The sequence below is a fragment of the Cyrtonyx montezumae genome, unplaced genomic scaffold (genome assembly GCF_038088225.1).
Source record: "Cyrtonyx montezumae isolate F1298 unplaced genomic scaffold, pur_monq_1.0 scaffold_3, whole genome shotgun sequence".
NCBI classification, from domain to species: Eukaryota; Metazoa; Chordata; class Aves; order Galliformes; family Odontophoridae; genus Cyrtonyx; species Cyrtonyx montezumae.
Genome location: NW_027072034.1, coordinates 53,505,559 through 53,529,398, shown reverse-complemented (window position 1 = coordinate 53,529,398; position 23,840 = coordinate 53,505,559). Strand labels below are relative to the sequence as shown.

The 23,840-nt window shown below is 36.7% G+C and overlaps 2 protein-coding genes across 7 annotated transcripts in view; one reads left to right on the top strand and one right to left on the bottom strand.

The window, feature by feature from the left end:
- The window catches only part of CASK (calcium/calmodulin dependent serine protein kinase), a 201,695-nt gene that overhangs the window by 85,179 nt on the left and 92,676 nt on the right, over positions 1-23,840 (top strand). For all 6 annotated transcript variants that reach the window (XM_065741619.1, XM_065741622.1, XM_065741618.1 and 3 more), the window contains exons 3-5: positions 997-1,102; positions 9,306-9,383; positions 11,522-11,594. In XM_065741619.1, coding sequence (XP_065597691.1) covers positions 997-1,102; positions 9,306-9,383; positions 11,522-11,594 — 257 coding nt within the window. The remainder of the gene's footprint in view (positions 1-996; positions 1,103-9,305; positions 9,384-11,521; positions 11,595-23,840) is intronic.
- Positions 16,695-19,483, bottom strand: GPR82 (G protein-coupled receptor 82). Its single transcript, XM_065744012.1, has 2 exons — positions 19,149-19,483; positions 16,695-17,918 (listed from the first exon to the last, which is right to left on the bottom strand). Exon 2 carries the CDS (start codon positions 17,883-17,885, stop codon positions 16,851-16,853), a length of 1,035 nt encoding a protein of 344 aa, XP_065600084.1. The 5' UTR covers positions 17,886-17,918; positions 19,149-19,483; the 3' UTR covers positions 16,695-16,850.

Below are 23,840 nucleotides of genomic sequence, written 5' to 3'. Positions count from 1 at the left end.
AAGGCTTAATTTAAGATTTTGGTAATTTTTTAGAAAAAAAAATGTTTCAGGAAGAATAAATGACACAAACATTTTCATTAAAGAGGAAAGAAGGTTAGTTCCGTGTGGTTTGTGTTGTTCTTTTTTGCTTTCTAAAATAAAAGAATTGATTTGTGCTCAGAAGAACTAAGTGATGTTTGATTAAAAACAAAATCTTTCAAGCTTTGAGAGACATCACAATGGTTTCTACATTTTATTCTCTATTGTTTTTGCTTTTCTCCCTCTTCTTAACAATAGAGTGCATTTCTGTTGTTGATAGAGATAGTAGCCAGTGTTGATGAAAATTTGTCAGTGTAATTTCATACATTACGATTCTTTTTTAACTAAACTGCAGGAAATTTAAATATAAGAAAAATATTTTTCAGTTTAACAGTGATCAGACTTCAGTACAAGTTGCCTGTACAGCCTGTAGAGTCTCCATTCTTGGAGATGTTCAAAACCCAGCTGGACATGGCCTTACTTTATGCAGAGAGATTGGGCTCAAGATCTCCAAATTTTAATATTTCTTACTGTGGTGTGGTGGAAGAGCTTGTCTTATGTATTTGGAGATAATTTTGTAGTTATACTGGGTATTTAGGATAAAAACTGCATATATAAACACACGTATATCTGTATATACATGTATGTATATTCATATAGACACGTATACATAAACTGAATTTATTATCATACAGTTCTTCAGATTATGACCCAAATCTTTTATTAACTGGTCTAAACAGGGAAGATTAATAAGTTTTGTCTTTACATTTTGAGATCTGTGTGAGTTGTTTAACTGAAAATGTTTTGAAGGAGAACAATTAAATATAATCTCAAATGTATTATTTATATAGATTAAAGAATATATTCTACATTTAGAGGTGTACGCCTTTCCAAACATTGTATTCTGATTGCTGTTTTTTATTTTGTATCCAATGGCTTGAGTATACAGCTAATACACCCATTTATTATCTTCCACAGATCTGAAGAGGGAAGCCAGTATTTGTCACATGCTGAAGCATCCTCATATTGTTGAACTGTTGGAGACATACAGCTCAGATGGAATGCTATATATGGTTTTTGAGTTGTAAGTTTCTCTCTTTGATTTTGCTTTCTTTGTTGTCATTTGCTAAAGAGAGTCCTTAAAGTACGTCTACTTCCACCTGCTTATTTTGTAGCTCAGAAGTTTCTAATGCTGTGAACATAGTCCTTTCAGGCATATACAATTGGTCACAGACACACACAAAAAAAACTGTCCTGTTGTCTTAAGTGGATAATACTAGCTTGCTTAGTGGCTTCTTAAGGACAGACCTGCTGTTCATATTTTGATGCTATGTCCCTAGTGTGGTACACAAGAAAATGAGTTAAAAATCATTGAATCTTATGAAGGACAAAGCCACGCAAGCAGAAAGCTAACTTGTGCATCTTCCATGTTCAGTTTTCCTTCTCGTCTTTGTACCTGCCAGCCCGTATTCTGCTGTTCCCCTTATATGTATTCCCAGTGTAGGAGCATATGGGATAATACTGCCTGAATTTCTCTTCTTATGTTTTCTGATGCATTTGACCTGCTTATGTTGGAGCATGCCACATCATGCCAGCGTGCTAGATTGTGTTCACTAGATAAAGAATTTGACTTGAGATATTCACTTAAAGAATAATTTTCATGTTAGTTTTACTTCTGAGGTACAGAGGAAGTTATGTGGTAACAGCAAAAAAATAAATAAAATTTAAAGCTGAAGATTGTTGCTTGAACTCTTCTGATATCTTTTAAGATAAGTTAATAAACGTGATTTTTTAAATTGTTTTTCTTTACCCTCTATAAGTTTTGTTTCAGTACTGACTTTTTTGTTTTGTTTTATGTTGTAAATAGCAAAACATGGACCCAAGGGGCTTTCATTATTCTATTATGAAATAATGTACACCTTGGAGTGACATGATCTGATAATTAACAAGATTTAAAAATGGAAAAATGTTTTGCTTCTATGTTTACCATGCCAGGAGCTTAAAAATATGAAATAAAAACTAATTATTTTTAATGACAAACCTATTATAATTTATATTTGAATACATAAAAAGCAGGTCTGGACAATGAGAATTACTACACCAGTGTTGTACCTGACTTCAGGCCACATGAAAGAATGAAATACAAGTCTAAGTTATTTGAAGAATGATTATTTTTTAGCATCTCATATGTCCTCGTCTTCCCTGAATGCTACTAGGCATCAATCTTTTGTAACAAACAGTGATAGAAAATGAAATAGTAGGAACACCTGTTCTCAAAATGTAGGAGGGAATGGAAGAGCTGTGGGCACAATGTGTGTTCTGCTGGAGGGGATGCTTTGGTAAAGTGATTTGAAAGAAGACTGTTTTTAGGGAAGTAAGGCTGCATTGTCCAAATTTTTAGAGTGATATACTGTGTAATTATGACCATAATAAGAAATGTGTAGTTAGTAAAATAAAATAAAAAAAAGCATCTGTGTATTTGTACATGACTTACTTTCCTTCATACTGCTTCAGCTCATTCTGCTATTATTGTAACAAGTTTGACTGCTTCACAACTAAGTTCTGTCTAAAGTATTAAGGTATATTTTATTGATGGCTAGCTATTCTGAAATGACAGAGAAGGGGCTGATAGTACTGCACTGCAGAGGAGACAGAAACCCAGCCAATGGCAGGTTATTTTTAGATTGGCAGATTATTCGCATGAAAATTAGTTCAGGACCAGCACATGAACCAAATGTAGTAACCTAACCTCAAACTTTGTGCCGTCAGTTGCACAGAAATGATACATAGGTCCACTACTGGTTCATAAACTGTGAGCTGCTAAAAATGACCCTGAACATCTGTGAAATCTATAGTTATGAAAAAGTACAAGTTAAATAAGCAAATACATTGTGTATCTAATAAAAGTGAGAAATGGTTCTGCTTGGGCAAAAAAAAAATACTGCCTGTGCCCAATCTTTAAAACTTTAATCCACTTTAAAATAAGTGGATTACAAAAAGGCACAATTCATAGAAGCTCTGTAGAATGTGGGCAGTAGCAATTAAGTTAACAGCAAAAAAGAAAGTTTTAACAGCATTCATACACAAATTCAAGCCATCACTCATCACCAGTAGGTCCCCATTAGCTGTTAGGTAAAACTGAAATAAATCACAAAGATACGGTTGACCATAACAGATGTGCAGAGTAAGAATCGGACAGTATCCCAAGAAATCTTACTATTAAAGTAAAACTATTACAGTATTTAGAAATTATCATACATTAAAAGAGGGAGAATGTGCCTATGCCAGATTGTTTTCAATATACCCCTCTGTTGCTCCCCGGAAGGGCAGTGGACTCTCCCTTCTGATGACAGAGATAGCTTGGAGTTCGTAGAGAGCCCTTACACCTAACACTTGGCCAGCTCTAGTTCATGCTTTCCAGTGCAGTTTTCTTCCCCCTCCTGTGCTGCTATTTGCTGACATCTCTGTAGGAAGTGTGTATGGGAACTGTTGAATCACAGCCTGAAGCACTGCTGGATCAGCTGAGGTGAGCACTGAGTCAGCCGCAGGAGCACAGGTGAAGGCAATGCACTGTGTGACCGGAAGGGGTGCAGTCTGGCTCCACCTCTCCCAGACCCCATTTAAGGGCTGACCACCACTGGGGAAGGATCTCTTGTTGGAGATCCCTCCCTTGTGGAGTTCTAGGTGAGCCTTTCCTAATTTACTGGTTGTCTTTATACCATCTGAATAAGCCATACAAAAATATACCATCCACCTTCATTATTTTGAGTGGATACTATTCTTGGGTGTTCACCCTACGAAGTGATCCATGATGAATCTCAAGTTAACTGTGATCTCTTACCTAATGAAAGTGTGTAGTCAGTGGAAGTGTATTAAACATTTTATAGCATCAAAAGCCATGTTGGTGTACATGGAAGTAAACACTGTCTTTGTATTTGGAATATAACTGCTGCTTTGCTTTTTATATTCTGTTGGTTATTCGTTTCTCTAATGAGAATAATCATTAGAGAATGATATGATAATATCTTCATTAGAGAATGATATGATAATATCATGATAATAATCTTCATCAACAAGAATACAGGGTCAGCTTCCTTCAGTATTTCTAAAACAATGCAAATACTCCATTTGAAATATCCAAAAACCATGTTCTAGATTTACGAATACATTGTCTGCAATTTATCTTTAGTTTAATCAAAGTATGTGAAATGATGGTGCTTACTTTTTTCATCCTGAAGAGCTTAGACATGATATTCCAGAGTGAATTCCAGAGATTTAATATTTGGTCATTTAGGTGAGGCAGTGGCACAGGTTGTCCTGATGTGGGTTGGAAGCCCCGTTCCTGGAGACTTTGAAGGCCAGACTGGATGGAGCTCTGCACAACCTAATCTAATCGTAGGTGTCTCTTCTCATTTCAGGGAGTTTGGACTAGATGGCCTTTAAAGGTCCCTTCCAAATCTAAAGTTTCTACAATTTACATAATATTTTCTTACTGTGCATAGGTGCTCCTGCTTTTCATGATGTATTCTAAGTTTTGTCTCTTGGGGTGTTAATTTCATTTAACTTTGTAGCTAGGCTGGATATATAGTTTCATACATATAACTATGGAGTTTCAACTAGATAACATACATAAAAATGCTTGAGTTTTAAAATCTCAAATTCATAAAAGTAGTAATTTTAAATGCTTACCGTTACTTGGGTTTATGATAAGCATATGCTAATGAGCATTTAAATTATGATTGCTAACAGTGAATTATGATACTTTTTTGAAGCCTTAAGAAAAAAGGGAAAAGAATGTTATCTATTCTGCTTTGTTACAATACCCTGAAAAGTAATAGCTCCTTACCTTACAGAGTGAAGACTTATTTTCATTATTTCACTTCATTTTGTTAGGATTGATGTTCTAGTTTTATTTTTAAATGTAATCTCACCTGTAGTCCTTCATCTTTTATATGGCTTTACTGTAACTTTATCTTTCCATACTTTGATAATATGTGATCTAGGATAAAAACAAGGCTTGAATGTTAACTTTTAAAAGTAAAATAAAAATAAATTTCTACGTTTTTTTCACATCAAAACAGGTTTCTGTGATTACAGAAAGAAAATAAAAAGGTTCACATGCTTCTAAATATAAAGTTCAGGCCAAATGCTCAATATACCCAGTGAAATGAAATATTTTTAAATTCAGTACACTTAGAGAAAACCTCTGAATTAATGACTTCTCTGTCACAATTTCAGTTGTTGAACAATTAAATCTGATGCATCTTTACATGTGCAGGTTTTCCCTGTCAGCAGAAGGAGAGCTCAAGGTGACTAATGATAATTTCAAGAGCCTTAAGGCAACCAAATTCCACAAAGTATTAAGTATTCTGAGCATCAAACACTTTGACCTAAAGACAGGTATTTTTGACATGGCAAAATCGACGTTAGGATTGCACAGAAGGATTTTTTAATTTTTTTAATTTTTTTTTTTTTTTTTTTTTTTGTCAATTAGTGATGTGGTGCACGTTTTTAGTATATTGTAGCTTGGTTTCTTGTGAACACAAAGTTTAGTCATTTGCCTGGTCTGGGCATGCCATTTCTTTTTTCACTGCTGATCATGATTGCAGTCAAAGGAAGTGATAGGAAAAAGTAAAGACAGCTCAGGCTTGAGGATAGCTATATCTGATTTTCATCTCACCTTTGCTTGATATTTGTGTATTTCAGTCACTCGATGGACAGGAGTTAACAGAAAACAGTTCTGATCCTGAAACAATAGTCTGCAGGTTTTCCTGGTGATAAGGCAAGCCTCAAAAATCAGAGGATGTTTGTCTTGGATGAATTTTTGGTTCTTTTCTAGTAAATAACAACATTTGTCAGAGAAACTGAAAATTTGGTGCACTGAGACGCTTATGCATTGAAATGTCTATTACAGGCTATTGATTTTTAAGTTGAACTATTCTAACAAAAGCTTTTAACAAAAGCAAACATAACTGATAGAAGCCATTATAAAATGTTGAAGTATATAGCATTTTCAAGAGTTTGCATAAACCTGAAGTTATTCACACAATGTTGCTGTATTTTGTCTGTCCCCATGATACTGGCTGACTTGGAGATTTTCACATTAGATTGAAGTCTGGATTAAAGATTTCAAGTAAAGCACAGTAATCGTTTTGTACTAACACCAACACTAAAAACAGTGTTTGATCTTTTCTGCTGCTTAATCATTAGGTTTGACCATTGCTACGAAAAGACTAGCAGTGAATTGTTTCTAAGCTACCTATTTAAAATTACTTAGTCCTCCTAAGATCACCTTCTACACTGTGATATAAGAATTGAATTGTCCTTTATTTGTTATTCTAACTGTAATAAATATAGTTATAGGTCATCTGCAAATGCAAAGCTATCATACTTCAGTATTAAAATACAGAACTCCTCTGGAGCATACCATCTATTCAGAGTGCCTCATAGAATCAAAACGTATTTTAGCACTGAACATGACTCAGGGGTAAACTTGCTGGGCAGGCTGAAACTGTCCCTCAGGTTTGCACAGCATAGTAGAGAAGCCTACGTGCATGCTGATCAGAGCTATAGAAAGAAACATTCATCCAAATGGTGCTTGAACCCTGCTAAAACTATGGAAGAATCAACAGTAAGGTATGGAAAACTGAGGGCCGTGGCTGGTACTGTTACCTGAAACAATTCAGATGTGTTGTTCAGGGAAGATTACTTTTAGCTCACTGTTTAGAGTTGCTTTAGCTGTCTGTTTCGGTGTGAATACCAGAGGTTGTTCAAGTCCATTTACGTAACTTCTTGAGTGCCCTCTACTGGTACCAACTGATCCTCTTTCAGATTGTGCATGCTGTAATTTCTTCGCTTTTTCTTCAGCTTCTGTCTTCTAAAGCATATATTTATCGTTTTGTGTCTATTTTCATAGGTTTTAATTGAGCTCAGTTTTTTATTCCATTTTATTGTTACAGTTTTCACATGCTTGATGATGAAATGCATTAAAATGCCTCGAGGTTTCCTGGATTTTCACTTCATCAAATATCTCAAAAGCTTAATGCTCTTGTGTCACATACGTCTTTCGGTTTCTGCAGCAAAAATGTGGCTTTGATATGCTGAGTTCTTAGTCTGTTAATGGACTGTGCTGTTGCTTGTTTGCCTGTTTCGTAACTGAGGCTGACTCCTGCTTTTGCAACCTCATCTACATATTTTCATAAGATTTTCAGATAAAATTCAACAACATTGGGGTGATACAAGTTCTATCTTTATATGAAGAAACATTTATCCTTAAAATTAAGTTTGTCGCTATAAAACATTACCACTGATGGTCTGCAGCCACTTTTAATATCACCATAATTCAAACTAATAGAGAAAAATAGGGGAAAAAAAAAAACAACTCTGCCACCTATAGTTAAAAGCTGTAAATTAAGCATGATGGTATGTCTTCATGGGAGGTGGAAATACATGTTAAAAGATGGTTCTGATTATAAGCACTTTGTTTAAAAGAGAGGTTAGTGTCAAGGAATGACAGTCTTGACTCTGTCTCTGCAACTACTGACAGTGCTAACAGCCTCGTGTGCTGCTGGATCTTCAATGATCAGTAGTTCCTAGCAGGTTGGAGTGACAGTAGACTCCTGAAAGGTTTTGCTGCTTCATGAAAGTAACACCTCCTAATTGTAGTTAATTGTACACTTCATATGCTTTGTAGCACGACGCGTTGCTCAGGTTTCAGCTTTATTTCCCATCTGGCTGAAATAAATTGCTGGAAGAGAGGGCTGTCAAGGAGGCTGATATGGGGTGTGGGTTTTTTGTTGTTTTCTTTTTTTGTTTGTTTTTTTCTGAGAGTTAAATACAGTTTTACACTGTTCTCATTGAACCTGACCCTGTTACTGCTATATGATACCATGCGTAGCACAGCACAGTGTATTATCTGAGTGATATTCAGTTAGCTATGTATACACGCTAGCTTTATGAAATTCAAGAAGACAGGAAGAACTGCTAGAGAGGAATATATTGATGTAGCAATATGCAGTCATTGTTTAGTAATCAGTTTGTGAAGTTCATTTGCTCTGAAGATGATATCACATGCTGAAATAACTGGCTAAGAAAATGTTTCTGCCTACTTAAAATGCCACCAGTCTCCATTGTTGTTAGTACTCTACTGCGTGGGACAATTTTGTGGATGTATTTGGGAATTTAAGATTCTGCATACTACTTGTGTCTGTTTAAGCAGAGCATTGTGTTGCAGGTGTGTAACAGCAGAACTGCTATTATGTTGACATTCTGGATAGCTTGCTGCAACAGCTTTGGTAATGTTTGGCTTTATTAATGCCATGTAAATTCAGCTTTTTTTTTTATTTCCTCCTTGAGACTTTGGTAGAGAAAAAAGATATGAGAAGACTGAATTTTGGGTAGTGTTGTGTGGATCCAAGAGCTGCACTCAGTGATCTTTGTGGGTCCTTATCCTTCAGAAATCTATGATTCTAAGACTGAAACTGGACAGCGTTACATTTTACATTCCTGCTAGTGCCATGTTCAGTGTAAAATACAGTACATGATTTAATTATTCATTTTAACTCTTGTTACTCTTCCCTTACCCCATCAAGCAATGAACATTCCAAGATATGCATCTGTGGTATGTTATTTGCAGGAGAAAGAAAAGGAAGGCCATTATGCTACATCAGGCTACTTTGGTTTTAGAGAAATGGCAGTCTGTTTTTAGCCTAAGGACTGTAAAAACAATATACTTGAATCTGCAATTGTTACACTACTCAGTTTGGGAGGTTTGATTATCAGAAAGACTACAGGCTGTTATAAGAATTAGTAATATACTGTTTGTGGTGTTGCAGTTTTCACAGAATCACAGAATTGTAGGGGTTGGAAGGGATCTCTAGAGATCATCAAGTCTGGGATGCCTGCCAAAGCAGGCTCCCTTTCAAGTACCTTCATGGACACTGTGAGGTGTAAAATATCTTGATTCCTAATTACTCTTATGAGAATGATAACTGGGAAGACCAATGTTTCTGGAATATTTTTGAAAGTCACTGTTTAAAATACTGTTTAAGTAAGAGTTTTGAAGTTTTGAGAGACCTGAGGGCAATGAAAAAAATTAAGCTATGGCAAGCCATATGGTATTAGATAACCTTTCAAATGACATTTTATTTAATAATGCATTGCATGTCAATTCAGACTATTTCATACAAGGTTTATAAAAGTGGAATAAATATATATATTTTTAAGCATTTGTATGTAACTGGTTGCAGTTAAATGTCTTAAGCACATTTCCCTGTTTCTACCTGCAGTATGGATGGAGCAGATCTGTGTTTTGAAATTGTGAAGAGAGCAGATGCTGGATTTGTGTACAGCGAGGCTGTAGCCAGGTATGTATTCTAATTTGAATTAATCCCACGGGATGATTGAAAGAGAATGAAATATATTGTTGTGAAACTAATAGCTAAAAGTAGGAATACTATAAATAATCCCATTTCCAAATCTGAATGTTTATTACAATAATTAGCATAATGAAAGAATTTAAAAGCATTTTGTCTTTACTAATTTTATATTTGGGTGAGAATATTGACTAAAATAGTATTTTACATCCGATATCTAATTCGCTGTCTTTGTCTTTTTATGGATCTCTCCCAGTGTTGGCATTAGGTGACTTGGCCTGACGGGTGTGACTTTTATTGGTTGTGCTAGATGGACCCTTTTCTTCTTTTTTTTATGATTTCATGTATAGTCAGTTCAACTTTTCACTTTCCAGATGAGCTAATGTTGAAGTGAGTATAAAACTGTAGGACAGCAAAACTTCATGTCCTAGTGACATGAAAACTGAACTCAAAGCACATGAGATTCTGTATTTGCTTTTCTAGGCACTTTAGATTTTTAACATCACAAAAGCTGGAAAGTGCTCTATTTGAACCTCCTGCTAGAGGCAATCAGCTCTATGTTTTGGGTCATGTGCTTTGTCAGTTTGGTTTTAGAAAGCCTCCAAGGACAGTCATTCCACTGCATCTCTGGACAACGTGATCCAGTGTGAGTGTAGTGGTGTCCCCTTAACCACCCAGAATCTACTGGTTCAGTGTATGACAGTTGAATGTATGACTACTGTGGCTCAGTTAAGGACTTGGCTCCATCTTCTCCATACCTCCTCTTAGGCATGGAAAGGCTATTACAAGGTTCTCCCCTAAGTTTTGCTTTCTTCTGTTTGAAAATCTCCAAAGATTGAAACTTCACAACCTATCCAGGCAGCCTGTTCCCATGCTGCATCACTCTGACAATAAATAAGTTCTACCTTGCATTTGTATGGAACTTCCCGTGTTCCTGTTTCTGCCTGTTGCCTCTGTTCTTGTCATTGCTCACCACCAAAAAGAGTCCACCCCCATCAACTTCACTCCTGCACTTCATACATTTATAAGTAGTTAAAAGATCCTTCTCAGCCTTCTCTTCCCTAGGCTGAACAGTCCCAGATCTCTCAGCCTTTCCTCATAAGGGAAATGCTCCACTGCTAGAACTGGACACAGCACTCCAGATGTGGCTTCACCAGGGCAGAGCAGAAAGGGAGGATCACCTCCTTCATCCCCCTGGCCATGTTCTTTTTAATGCATGCGAGGGTCCCACCAGGGTCCCATTGGCTTTCTTGGCCACAGGGGCACACTGCTGGCTCATGGGCAACCTGCTGTATGTCAGGACACCCAAGCCCTTTTCCACAAAGGTCCTTTCCAGCGGGTTACTCTCTAACCTGATGAGACACAATGTGATAAATATGAGTAAAACAATTGAGAAACTATCCTAGAAGTTTTCTACATGTAAAAGAACATTAATATCTTATATAACATCTCAAATTATCATCTAACGCATTTAACTTTTTCAGAGAGTTAAAGAGAAAAATGATTTCTTATTTTTATACTGAACGTATCAAATAAGTTATTGAAATCTTCTACATCCTAAAACTGACTAGATCACAAAATGTTTAAAGTTGAAAGGAATTTCTAGGGGTTATCTACTTCAGCCAACCTATTAAAATCAGGGCCGTGTTCATTTGGATTATACTGTTTCCAAGGATGGAGACTTGACAACCTTGGGGCAACCTCCAGTGTTCAGTCTCCCTCACGGGACACACAGGAGAAAGAAACTAGTCTTCTGTCTGTATCAGGCAAGTCAAGATCTTAGTTCTGTCCCATTGCAGATAAATCAGGCACTTATACCACTTTTTTCCTCACTTCGTTTTGTTATGAAAAAAATTAGAGTCCTGAATCTTTTATCATGTGGAACAGAGATATTGAACATTTGAAACATCTGCGTAATGGAAAATTCAGATTTTTCTTTCCTAATTTTCACTTGGCTTCAATTCTCAAACCCTAGATTTTAGTATTCATTAGATGTAAACTGTCTACTGAACTTGAATGCAGTTTAATTGTTTGATAAGTTTTATATGGTTAGACTCTTTAAATGTAGTTATATCTGCATAGTAATTTTTCCTGCAGGATTGTCATTTATCATGTCTTTGTTTTTACAGTCATTACATGAGACAGATATTGGAAGCTCTACGTTACTGTCATGATAATAATATAATTCACAGGGATGTGAAGGTAAGATATGGGATTTTTTTTTCCATCACTGTGTTAATACAAAGTACTAAACATTGGTAATTTCTCTACAGGAGAGGGAAGGGGAAGCTGTGTAATAGAAAACTATTTAATGAGTCTGTGTTTACTTTTATTGTTCGTATGAGTTTATCACTAATTCTGTCAGTACAGAACATCTAGGAAGTCTTTGTTACATATACATTTGATTGCAATTATCTTGAAAGTCATTTTGATTTCTGGTTCCTGAATATTCATATGAGATGTGTTTGCATTTATTTTCTCGTTAGTAAAATGTGTGTATAAATTAATTGCATGAATTAAACTGGAATTGGTAGATTAATTACATCATTCCAACAGCACAATGAAGTTATCAAATCATCTAGACCAGAGTTCTAGAGATAAGTGCATCTTTAAATGCTAGAATACAGGTAGTACTACCTGCTTTTTGTGAACAGTCTTGAATATTTATTATTATGAGAACAAGTTTGAGAGGAGAAAAACAGGCTGTAAGAGTACTTTAAGACACTTGCAACTTTAAGAACATTTTAAGAACAGTGTATATACATTCTATTTTTGAGTTAGTGAATTTTGTAACATTTAAGTGATCATTTGTGGAACTAATTTATCCCAAAGCATTATAGTGTAAGTAGTTGGAAGTTTAAACCTAGGAATTTTGGTTTCTCTCTTCAATTTGAATACACATCAATTGTTCATTTTGTTGTCTAAAATAGCTTTTCCATCTTCTCTTAAGAGTTTGCTTTTATCCAAGCTAAATCAAGAACTGTAAGACAATAAAAATGATAACGACCTCTGATAGTGCAGTTTGAGAAGGAAGTTCTAGTGATGAATTAGAGTGGGAGGTGGCGAGCTGTACTTCAAACTTCTACAGGGTGGTTTTTGAGGGAAGAGAGTGTGGACACTGAACTGAAGGTTTTCTTTCCGGCAGACATTTCATCTTGCATGCACAGACATTGCAGACCTTTCACTAGTCTCTTTATCCTGTCCAAGTAGGATTTTCTTTTTTTTTTAAGTTTGGTATTCTGAAAGTCATTTCTTAATCACTTATAGAATTTCTGATCTTGTTCTACTGTGAAGGTTCTGAATCCTTTTAGTTATTTGGCTGTGATACCATGTGAGAATTTTAGAATGAATACTGTCATTATGTAACTTTGTCTTCCTGAGAGCTGTATTTCTAGTCATTGGACTGTGCCCTTGACCAAAACCATATTTCATTTTCAAGGGCTCTATTCCTCAGGAAAAAAAAATGTAGATACATTTTACAGCTTATCCAGTATTTGAAAACTTTAAAACCACAATTTTTATTAAATGCCACCCTTAGAAATAAAACTATTCAATTGTGTAAGAATTCTTTAATCTCATGTCTAAAGTATGCTGAACCATGATAAACAGAGTTTAATCTTGACAAAAGCTGAGCAGAAATATTTTAACTAATATTTTAAGCTTGTGTTGAATATTAAATTAACTGCAGCATCCCAGCTCTAGATGTCACTGTAGACAGTGTTTTGAAAAAAGTAGGGTAAATGAACAATTTCCAAATTATCTGAATGGATGGAAGTGAAATAATAAAAGTCTGTATGGTTGATACAGACATTCTATGATTCTGCATTTTTTCCTCTTACATTTTCTGTGAGTGTTATTTTAAACTGCAGAATGTTTGATCTTGATCTGATCACTTGTCTTTCATCTGATACAAAGTTAGATTAGGAATACTTCTACTTCAGTCTGCTGTTGTCTGATGCCAGAAACTTGTATCTGTTTTCTTTAAGCAACAAGATGAACCAAAGCTGACTGCAGCCAATGATAAACTTCTAGCCTCATCTCCCATGCCACAATCACAACATGAAAACTCTCACAAGATGGCCTCTGCTTGCCTTAATTTCATTCCCCTTGTGAGACAAGACATATCTTGAGTTTCTTTATCTTTTGCCCCTAAGATTACTTAAAAGTTTTATAATCTATGCCCTTCGCCTTATGTTTTGGTTAATGTGGTTCTACTGCTGGGTGCTGGGTTTTAGAAGCAGTTATGCTGAGTAGTGCTGCTTGCTGAAAGTTTAGACTACTTGGCTTGCCACAGAGCTCAACAGCTACATAGTGGATACCTTCTGATCTGGAAGTTTCCTATGTTCCAGTCACTTGCCCTGCCATTCAGAAAACTTGCATCTTGTGACTGATGAGCTGGACACCCTGCAGCATATTTTGAAGGGGTTAACTGGAGAGGAGGTAGACACTTGTTGTCTTTTGAACCCTTTGTTATGCGTTTGCCCTAGAATTTTATGTTCTTGCTATAGAAGTCAGGCATTTAATTTTTTTATTGTATAATTCTACAATTCTCTACTCTGCCTTGGTGAGGCCTCACCTGGAGTATTGTGTTCAGTTCTGGATTCCCTGTACAAAAAAGACAGGGATCTTTTCAGAAGAGTCCAGCAGAGAGCTACGAAGATGATATAGGGCATGAAACACCTTCTTATGAGGAAAGGCTGAGACCTGGGTCTGCTCAGCCTTGTAAAAGGATGACTCAGAGGGGACCTGATCCATGTCTATAAATATTTAAGGAGCGGGAGGCAAAGGGACGAGGCTGGACTCTTCTCAGCAGTGTGTGGTGATAGAATGAGGGGAAATGGTCACAAAGTGAAGCATCAGAAGTTCTGCACAAATGTGTATGGGGAGCTTCTTCACAGTGCAGTGGCAGAGCAGTGGCACAGCTGCACAGAGAGGTGGTGGAGTCTCCTTCTCTGGAGACGTTCCAGACCCGCCTGGACGCCTACCTGTGCAACCTGGGCTAGGGAGCTGCTGTGGCAGGGGGTTGGACTCCATGATCTCTAGAGGTCCTTTCCAACACCTGCAATTCTGTGATTATTTCACAATTCACCTGATAACTTCTGAGTTAACACCAGGATAACTAGACAACACGAGAAGTTTAGCACGTGAGCTGTGTTTTTCTGAAGTATTTACTTCTCTACCTTTTCCTCGTTCCTTTTTGTTAGGGGAGATTCTTCCTCTGTGAACTATTCCATCAAATGCTGAACCAATGTATTACTTGATTTGCAGGTTCTCAAATTGCCCATACTGAAAAGTATTTTTAATATTTAGTATGAAATAAACTGACTAATGCAATTCAGAAATGTAAAGGAGATATCACCTTTAGCAGGCTCCAAAGGAAGATAACTAAAGTATGTATTATTTTGGGGTACTAAATTGGTGAAATGGGATTATACCACAAACTTATAGTAGTTCCCAAATTTTCATCCATTTTCTTGCCTTTTTGGTAACTGCATCACTATGGAACAAGTGGACTAGAAAAGCAGAACAGTAATTACTTAACCCTATACTACCACCAAAAATTGAATACTGAACTTAGGCTCATTGCTGCAATGAGATCCCCTAAATGTAAGGAGGGACAGAAGTTGTGGGTTCTTATTTTGGACCTGTGCAAAAACAGAAGCACACTGACAGTAAACAGTTGTCACGCAGACGCCTACCACTACTGATCTAAACATGATACTGAGCAAATTTAAACTGCTTGGTTCACACCTGGTTTAGGTCTTGTCCTTGGTTTTTGCACAGTGCAGTGCACACCCACACAAACCAACCTTCATGCTCGAGAACTCTTCAGCATTTTGCACAGTTAGACACTGAAGCTGGACACTTAAGGTTTTTCCATAGGTTGTTTGATAAACATCACAAGAGAATTCTGTAAAATAAGTGATTAATTCTGTTCTTATAATTAGAATTGTATTAAATAAAATAATACGTTCCTGTGATTTTCTGTCTTTTTTACTTATCTCTCTATTGAACTTCTGCAGAATACAAAGCAGGTGTCAAATGGTATGAAGTCTTGGGGTGCTTCTTTCAGGAGGCCTAATACTTAGCGTCTACCACTATATGCCACTTCTGGGTCAATTTGGTGTTCCTGTAATGGAGCTCAGTGGTAGGGTTGGAAAGACAATGGCTTACTACATTTTTTTTTGTGCAGTTTGAAGCAAGTGATTGGACTTCTTAAAATAGCTAGTATTCTGTAACACTTTCTACTCTGTTCATTGGACTGTTCATTGGACAACTCTTCTTGATCACATATGAAAGGGTGGGGAAAAGACCACATTTAAAGAACAAATTCAAAACCACTCCTGTTTTGCGCTCCTTTCATACTGTTCATGGTCCTTAAATTGAGTATGTGTTGTATACCAGTAAGTAATAACCATTTATGCCTTTCTGAGTAAACCATGGAATTTACCTTGCCAAGTTAAACTAGGAATGTTGAAATTCTGTGTTTGTTTTTTTTTTTTAATATTAAATAGTACTGGAAGCTAAAAATAAATGCATGTATGCATTTCATCTTTTCTTCCCTCACTTCATGTGCATTCAGATATCCCACAATTTTATATGACTTTTGTGTTTTACTCACTCTTCTGCAAGTGGTCTGGGTTTAAACACTGTTGTGAAGGAAGTGCCTTCTGCAGTACCTTGTGTTAATTCAAATTTGTGTAATTGTGTAACAGTTTTGGGAGAGTAAATGTTGAACTTCAACCTCGCAGGCAGCTCAACACCAAACAGCCATTCGCACGCAGTGGGATGGGAGGGGGAATTCAAAAAGGTGAAAGTGCAAGAAATTGTGGGTTGAGATATGGACAGTTCAGTAAGGGAGAGGAATAATAGTACAAGAAGTGATGCACAGTGCAGTTGCTCACCACCAGCTAACCAAGGCTTAGCCAGTCCCAGAGCCTTCTACCCAAAAACTTCTGAGGAAAAAAAAACAACCAAGCTTGTTGAATCTTGATGCATTTGAATGCATCTTGAATGCATTTTGTGCCTCCTTCTTTAAGCCTTTGACACACAATTTATCCATTCTAGATCATAAAAAAAAAATGCTTTTCCTTTCTTACTTTGTAAAGAAAGCCCAGAAAATCAGGGAGTAATAGTGACTGATGAGAACTATGTCTTCAGTTTCACACTACTTTCTGCCATCTCCTTGGATAAATTAGATAGAAAACACTGCCCATCCATCAAACATAAATGTATATTTCTTTACATGGATAAAGTGGCAATGCATAGTTCAGTGCATGAATTACATGAGTTCATTTATTATGGCAACTGTTGATTTAAAAGCAAGACTGTTAAAAAAAATACAAGTAACGTTATCGTTTTATTTAAATATTTCCCATTTCATCTAGAAGTCTCATTATAGCAAGTCATAATGAGTTGACTGTTAGTAATATTTTACTAATGTCTTTCCATATTACTTCATATTGGTGGGGTCTCTTCAGTGAAAATATCAGCTCTGCGTTGGTGGTGTTCAGGTGTGGATTTTTTACATAGGCTGTACAGACTTTTCTTAAATGTTTTATCTAGCAAAAAGGTTATAACTGGATCTATACTACACCTAGAAACACACAGACAAGTAAGGAAGTTTTTAATTTCTACTAGATAGTTTATCCTTGAACAGTCATCCTCTGGAAGCAGTACATAAAATATGGGCCTGAAAATGTGATACGGAAGAAAGCAGACAGTTAAAATTATCTGGATGACAAGAATGTTTCTTTTCACTGTTTTATAGATGAGATGTTTTTGTCCAATGTGGGTGTTTTTTTGTATTTTACTCAGATGTCTGCTAAGGGAATAGTATGATAACAAAACTGTCAGAAAAGATAGAAAAAAACAAGCAGTAGCAAAAGAAGCTGCAATTTTTGAGGTATATTCACCAATTTCTACCTTCATGTTATAACACGTGTGAAATATTTGCTCCCTCCTTGCCCGAGCATCATATGTTATAGCTGCTACTGTTATGCACAACACAACAAGCCATATAAAGATACAAAAATATTTAGCAAATTTTGGCTGACGAAACTTTTGAAGTACATTTCTGTACAAGTTTTTTGTAACTGTTTGGGAGTATTGTGTGTCATTATTTTTCTTCAGTGTTGCATACTGGCTTAAAGCAATTGTACATAACATGGTAATTGTAACATACATGCAGACATGCATAACAATAGTTCCAAGGTGATACGCTACTCTGCATACTTCAGAGCCATATGTCCATTCATTCCCTTTTGCAAAATAGCCAGCCAGAAAAGGCATAGTGCTACATACGAGTAAATTTGCAGTGACGAGATTTACCAAGTAAATATATTGTGTTCTTTTTGTGGATGCTTGCCTTGAAAATACCCACGCAGTGAGAATATTTCCAAAACTGCCAGCAATAAATAGGAAAGAGTAGATGACTGGTAGAGCCACAGTAGTAGCTAGCGATGGCTGGAGACCACATGTTGAATTTCTCATTTATGCCGAATCTTCTTGAATAAATGGTGAGAGCTGAAACATATTTAAAGGAGTTATTCTTCTGTAATGTACATCTAATATATATTTTTTTTCCTCTCATAACTGTTCCTCTTTAACTGTTAACTTCTTCTTCCCTGCTTTTCATTATTACCAATTCCTAATTTTACTCTGGGGTTATCATTTTCAGTTTGCATGAGGTTACTGTTTGGACGTTCTTTCACTTACAGATTTTTGGAAATAAGAAAATGCAGATGACTTGTCTGAAAAAAAAATGTAATGTGCTTACAATCTAATAAAATGAGGAAACAGATGTTTTAAGCTGGGGTCTGATAGTAACTTCTGTGGTCTTGAGTTATTTCTCAGTCTTCTGGAACACTTGTAACCTACTTTCTAAACCACTTTGGACTATTTTCAATAAGCAAAATAAATGCAAAGCATTTCTGTATTTGCAGAAATGCACTGGAGAATCCTGTACCTGTATTTAAGTAAGAATTATGCTGTGCATGATTGTGGAATCTGGTGTGGTGCTTTTTTTTTCTTTTTTTTTCTTTTTCTTTTTCTTTTCTGATGTTAGTGTCTAATATTACTTTCTTAGGGCTCCAATCTTAGGTATACATTTTGCATAACTGATGTAGTCATGAGCGTGTAAAATGATTGCTGAAAAATGTGATATATTTCCAAGTTTAGTTTTCAATTTAGTCCTCATTTCCAGACAGTAAGCAAGAAATCAATTCTAGTTGGTGTTTAAAGCTCTGTAAAAAATGACTGTATATAAAAATGAGTCTTTGACTTACTAACCAGTAGTGGAGATTATCATGTACAGGGAGAAGTTCAGTAAAGTGCAGCTTAGCTTTTACTCCTTATAAAAGCATTTGGAAAAAAATAACAGATTTCTAACTTCTATATTGATAAAAAAAATTTTGAAACATAAATAAGCAAATGAATTCAAATACCATAAAGGATTCTTTGTAGCTATAGTAAAATGCACAGCACCAAGTTGATTAAATTAGAAAAAATTGTAAAAATTATATTTAAAAATATGCTATATGCCATGACTGCCAACTTACAGACTAAACCAACTTTTTTAGTAGTTGTTGAATCTCTACCTATGTCCCATATAGCTTGTTGAAGCATAATGTATTAAATTATTTTATTACAGTGAATTACATTCACAAAGTAATTTTTGGACTGAGTCCTTTGGATGTCTTATGATCATTTTTGTGTGAATGTTCAGAATCAAAGAAGTAGCACTTTTAAACTTACCTATGCAAACCACAGACGTCTTCCTTTGGAGAGGGAATTTTATCCAATGTCCCTTTTATCTCTACACCGATGCAGTGAAAAAGGATGGTATTTAAATCTGGAAAATACAGTTAAGAAGAATGTATTTGCGGCATAAATAGGTTTTCAGAATGCACCCTTTTCTTTTACAGTGTTGGAAGGCAGCTAGATGCTTAAAGTTCAAATCAAAAGATGTTTTCTTTGTGGAAAGTCTTTGAAATTAGGCCAGGATATGACTCCATTAGAGAATTTAAAAGAATGCAAGATGTGAAGGAATGATTCTTACAGTCCTTTGGCCATGTAATTATTTCACAGAAATACTTAAAATACTTTTAGGGCGTGGTACTGTTGTTACTATCATGCTCTTTAAGACTGCCCACTTCCCAGAACGAAACAAAAAAAAAGTGTGTTTTGTCTGTTAAAACTTTCAGTGCCATTTAATTGTTCTTCAGATCCAAGAATTTTCACAAAGCTGACTGTCCTTGAACTCCACATGCAGTAATGATACTGATGTATCTGTGTCTGTCCTCCTGTCAGTGGCAGTGAACGGATCACATTTGTCCATTCAGACGATGGATTCTGTAGAAGCGGTTTATAGCTGATTCGTTCTAAGCTTGCTAATCAATCAGGAAATGCTGACTTGGCTTGTTTCCAAGCAATATGGTGTTTTATGTAAGTCATCCAGAAGTCAGTTTCCTTCTTGCAGAAGAAGAGTTTAATCACAATTCAGTCACACCCTGCTTGGGGCTGCAGAATATGAAACTTCTGAATTTACTCTTGTGTGATACATCTGTGGTTGTCTGATACGGCTTTTCAGAAGTGGTAAGTTCCTCTATGAGAATATAGAGGTTCCATATAAAAGCTTACATGCTTTTAGTATTGTTACGTTAGTTTTGCTTTAAGCACTCACAGTGAAAATCCACTTTAGAAATCTACTATGGATTTAATTGATCAGTCTCCTTAGTAACTTTATTTATTTTGCTGTAAAATGATAGACGTATTCTGTCCACCTTTTTAGGCCAGATGATTCGTGTCATTTAAAAGTAAATTTGAGGAAAACTTTCTTGGAATATTAGAAATTAGTTTGAATATTAGTAATTAGTTTGTAGTGCTGTGATTCCTTTGTATGCATTTTAATTGTTCTACTCTAAGCTTTACCTTTTTCTTCTTTTTCTACGTTTGAATAGAAAACTGTATTAAAATCTGTTCTAATAGAAAGATTCTTATAGTAATTAAATGTCTAATAGTCTCTTCCAAAGTCTTAGAAGTCCATGTTTCTGTGCTGTTTATCCAGTTTTAGACACAAGAATACATATCCTGAAAATTTGCTAACTGGAGACCATGGTCTTATGCCAAAAAATGGTGTGAGCAGTTTCAATTAGCAGGGGTTTTTGTTATAATTCAACTGGTTATTACTTGTAGCCTGTTGTGTTTGTAGTTCAATTACCATAATTCTTGCTATGTTAGGAAATTATGCTTCCTTTGTTCTGGATTACTGTATAATGAATGGATTAATATACTGAATTACAGTCTATCAGACTTCATTTTACAGCTGAATAGTGAGATGGGCAACAAATGAATGGCACACTATGAGTAAACAAAAAAAAAGTCATTGATTCCAAGCACCTTCACTATTATGGTAGTATAATATTTCCATTTGCATAACCTATGAATTGCTTATTTAATTAATTTGCTTATTTATCTAAAATATATTTTATGATATTCAAATAGTATGTGCATCAAACGTGCATCCCTTGTGCAATTCAATCTTAAATTCTTCATAACTATCTTTATGTATTCTCACCTCCGTTATTTATATTTTTAGATCTCTTAAACCATGATTGCTTATACTTGTTACTAGATTTTGTATACTAGCAAGCAGTGTGTGCTACCTTTTGTCATTGTATGCCAACAACCTATTCAGTGGCTCAAAATCACAAAGATGAGGAAATTCACAGTGGGGAAGGTATTTCAATTAGCCATTTATAATTCATACCTGACTAGATTATGGAGTACAACCATAGGCAACCATGGTCCATATGAAAACCGCCTCTCCTCTCCTGCTGCTTGAGATGACTGAAGACAGTCCAGTTAACCTCATATTTCCTCATGCCTGTCTCAACTTGTGTGAATATCTGGGCTGTTCCTGCCAGACATCAGAGTGTACAGTGAATTGGCAGCAGACACTCCTTGCAGCATGAAAGAAGGCAGCAGTCCGTTTACCTGTGTCTCCTGTGACAGTGCTGACCCTCTATGCCATGGAAGGTCCAGGAGATGCACTCTGTTGCTTGATGGAAGAAAGGCAACTTTTAGGATAGGGCACAAAAGTGGAATCCCCTGGATAAGGCCACTATGGTTGGTAAGGATGAACCATACTAAATAAATGTGTAACATACGAAGTATGTATCCAACTTTAATATGAGCTTTAATTTCCAGTACTTGGAATTTGATCTACTGCATAGGTGTCCAGTGTGCTGTTTTGATATTTTTGTAGACCTCTTTTTAATGTTTATATAAACATACAAAAAGAATAAGCAAAGTTTTGTTGAATATGTATGTGAAATACATTGCATATTTTACATGCAGCCCAATGTACTTCCTCTTCACTCAGTGCGACCAGGCAAGCCAAAAGGTTGGATGCTCCTGATTGTATGGCATTTAATACCAGGATAAGTCTCTAAAATGCATTGACTACAGCAAACATGCAGTACATGTTTTCTTTCTGAAAGAAAGTTTACCATGTAGCTTAGATAGGCCTTTGACTTTCAATTCCTAGGGTGTGTGTTTGTTTGTTTGCTTTTGTTTAATCATTAAAATTGAAAGTTTATTGGCTGTATAAACTTCTAAGATAGATGGACTAATGGTGTTCATTTTCAATTGGTTGTCTAGATGTGGGAGAGTTGTTGCAGGCTGTCAGGTGAAATCTGCTGTGACTGGAAAAAGGGAAACATCACTTCCATTTTTATGAAGGGTAGAAAAGACAGACTGGTAAACTAGAGGCCAGTGAGCCTCAGTGTCATCTACCTGGACTTCTGCAAGACCTTTGACAGGTTCCCACACCACATCCTTATCTCGAAATTGGAAAGGGAGATTTGAAGGGTGGGGATGCCTACCTATGCAACCTGGTCTAGAGAGCTTGCTTTGGCAGGGGAGTTGGACTCGATGATCTCTAGAGGTCCCTTCCAACCCCTACAATACAGTGATTATTCAGTGGATAAATTATTGGTTGGATGGTTGAAGCATGAGATCTGTTGTGGTCCAAGTGGAGGCCAGTGATGTATGATATGCCTCAGGAGTCCCTCTTGGGACCTGTGCTCTTCAACATATTTACCAGCTAGATAGTGGGATTGAGTGCACCCTGAGCAAGTTTGCAGATGACACCAAGCTGAGTGGTGTAGTTCACAAAAGAAGGAAGGGATGCTAACAAGAGAGACTTAGACATGCTTGAAACGTGGGCCCATGTGAACTGAATGAGGTTTAACTAGTCCAAGTGCAGAGTGCTACACCTTAGTCTGGGCAATCCCAGATACGTGTACAGACTAGGGGAAGAACTTGCTGATGACAGTCCTGCAGAGAAGGACTTGGAGATGCTGGTGGACAAAAAGCTGGGCATAAGCTGGTAGTGTGCTCTTGCAGCCCTCAAGGCCAACTGTGTCCTGGGCTGCATCAAGAGGGGTGACCAACAGGGAGAAGGAAGTGATTGTCCCTCTCTGCTCTGCCCTCATGAGGCCCTACCTGGAGTGCAGCATCAGGCCTGGGGCCCCCAGCACAAGAAGGATATGGAACTGTTAGTGTACAGAAGAGGCTGCAAAGGTGATGGGAGGGCTGGAGCACCTAACCTGAAAAGAAATACTAAGGAAGCTGGCTTCCTTCAGGCTGGAGAATGCTCTGGGGAGACTTCATTGTGGTCTTTTAGTACTTTAAGGGAGCTTATAACAAAGGTATAGACTGGCATTTTTACCTAGTTTGATAGAGATAGATCAAGAAGGAACAGTTTTAAGCTAAAGGAGGTAGGTTTAGACGTTAGAAATTTTTTTGCTCAAGGGGTGGTGAGGCACTGACACAGGCTGCCCAGAGAAGCTGTGGATGCTCAATCCCTGGTGGCATTCAAGGCTGGTATGACGGAGCACTGGGCAGCCTGATGTGGAGAGGTGATCTTCAAAGTCCTTGCCAACCCAAACCGTTCTATGATTTTGTCTGCCTGTTCAAAACTTTTCCTTGCAGGTATGGCTGCCTGTTTCCTAGCTCTTTTCCTGGATTAATATGATCAGGATTTTAGCTGCAAGTCAGTATATGTATTTATGAATGCTGCTCTAAAAATAATGCCTCTTATTTTATTATGTTGGTCCTTGAGGTCAGAGGCAAATGTTGGTGGTATAGCAGTAGAGGTTGAACCTTCCTGCCCATATCCCATTCCATTTTTTAGCAGTGTGACAGATGGCAGCAGAGGGGCACTCTGACACAATGGCATCTGACGTGGAAGTGCATATGAAGCAGGGGTGTGTTGTTGATTTCCTCCATGCTGATAAAACTGTACCCACTGACATTCATTGATGCTTGCTGAATATTTATGGAGACCTAACTGTGGATGTGAGCAGACAGTGGGTTGGTGCTTTTCAGCAGTGGTGACAGTGATGTGAGAAAACCAGTCTTATTCTCGACAGCCATGCAGAT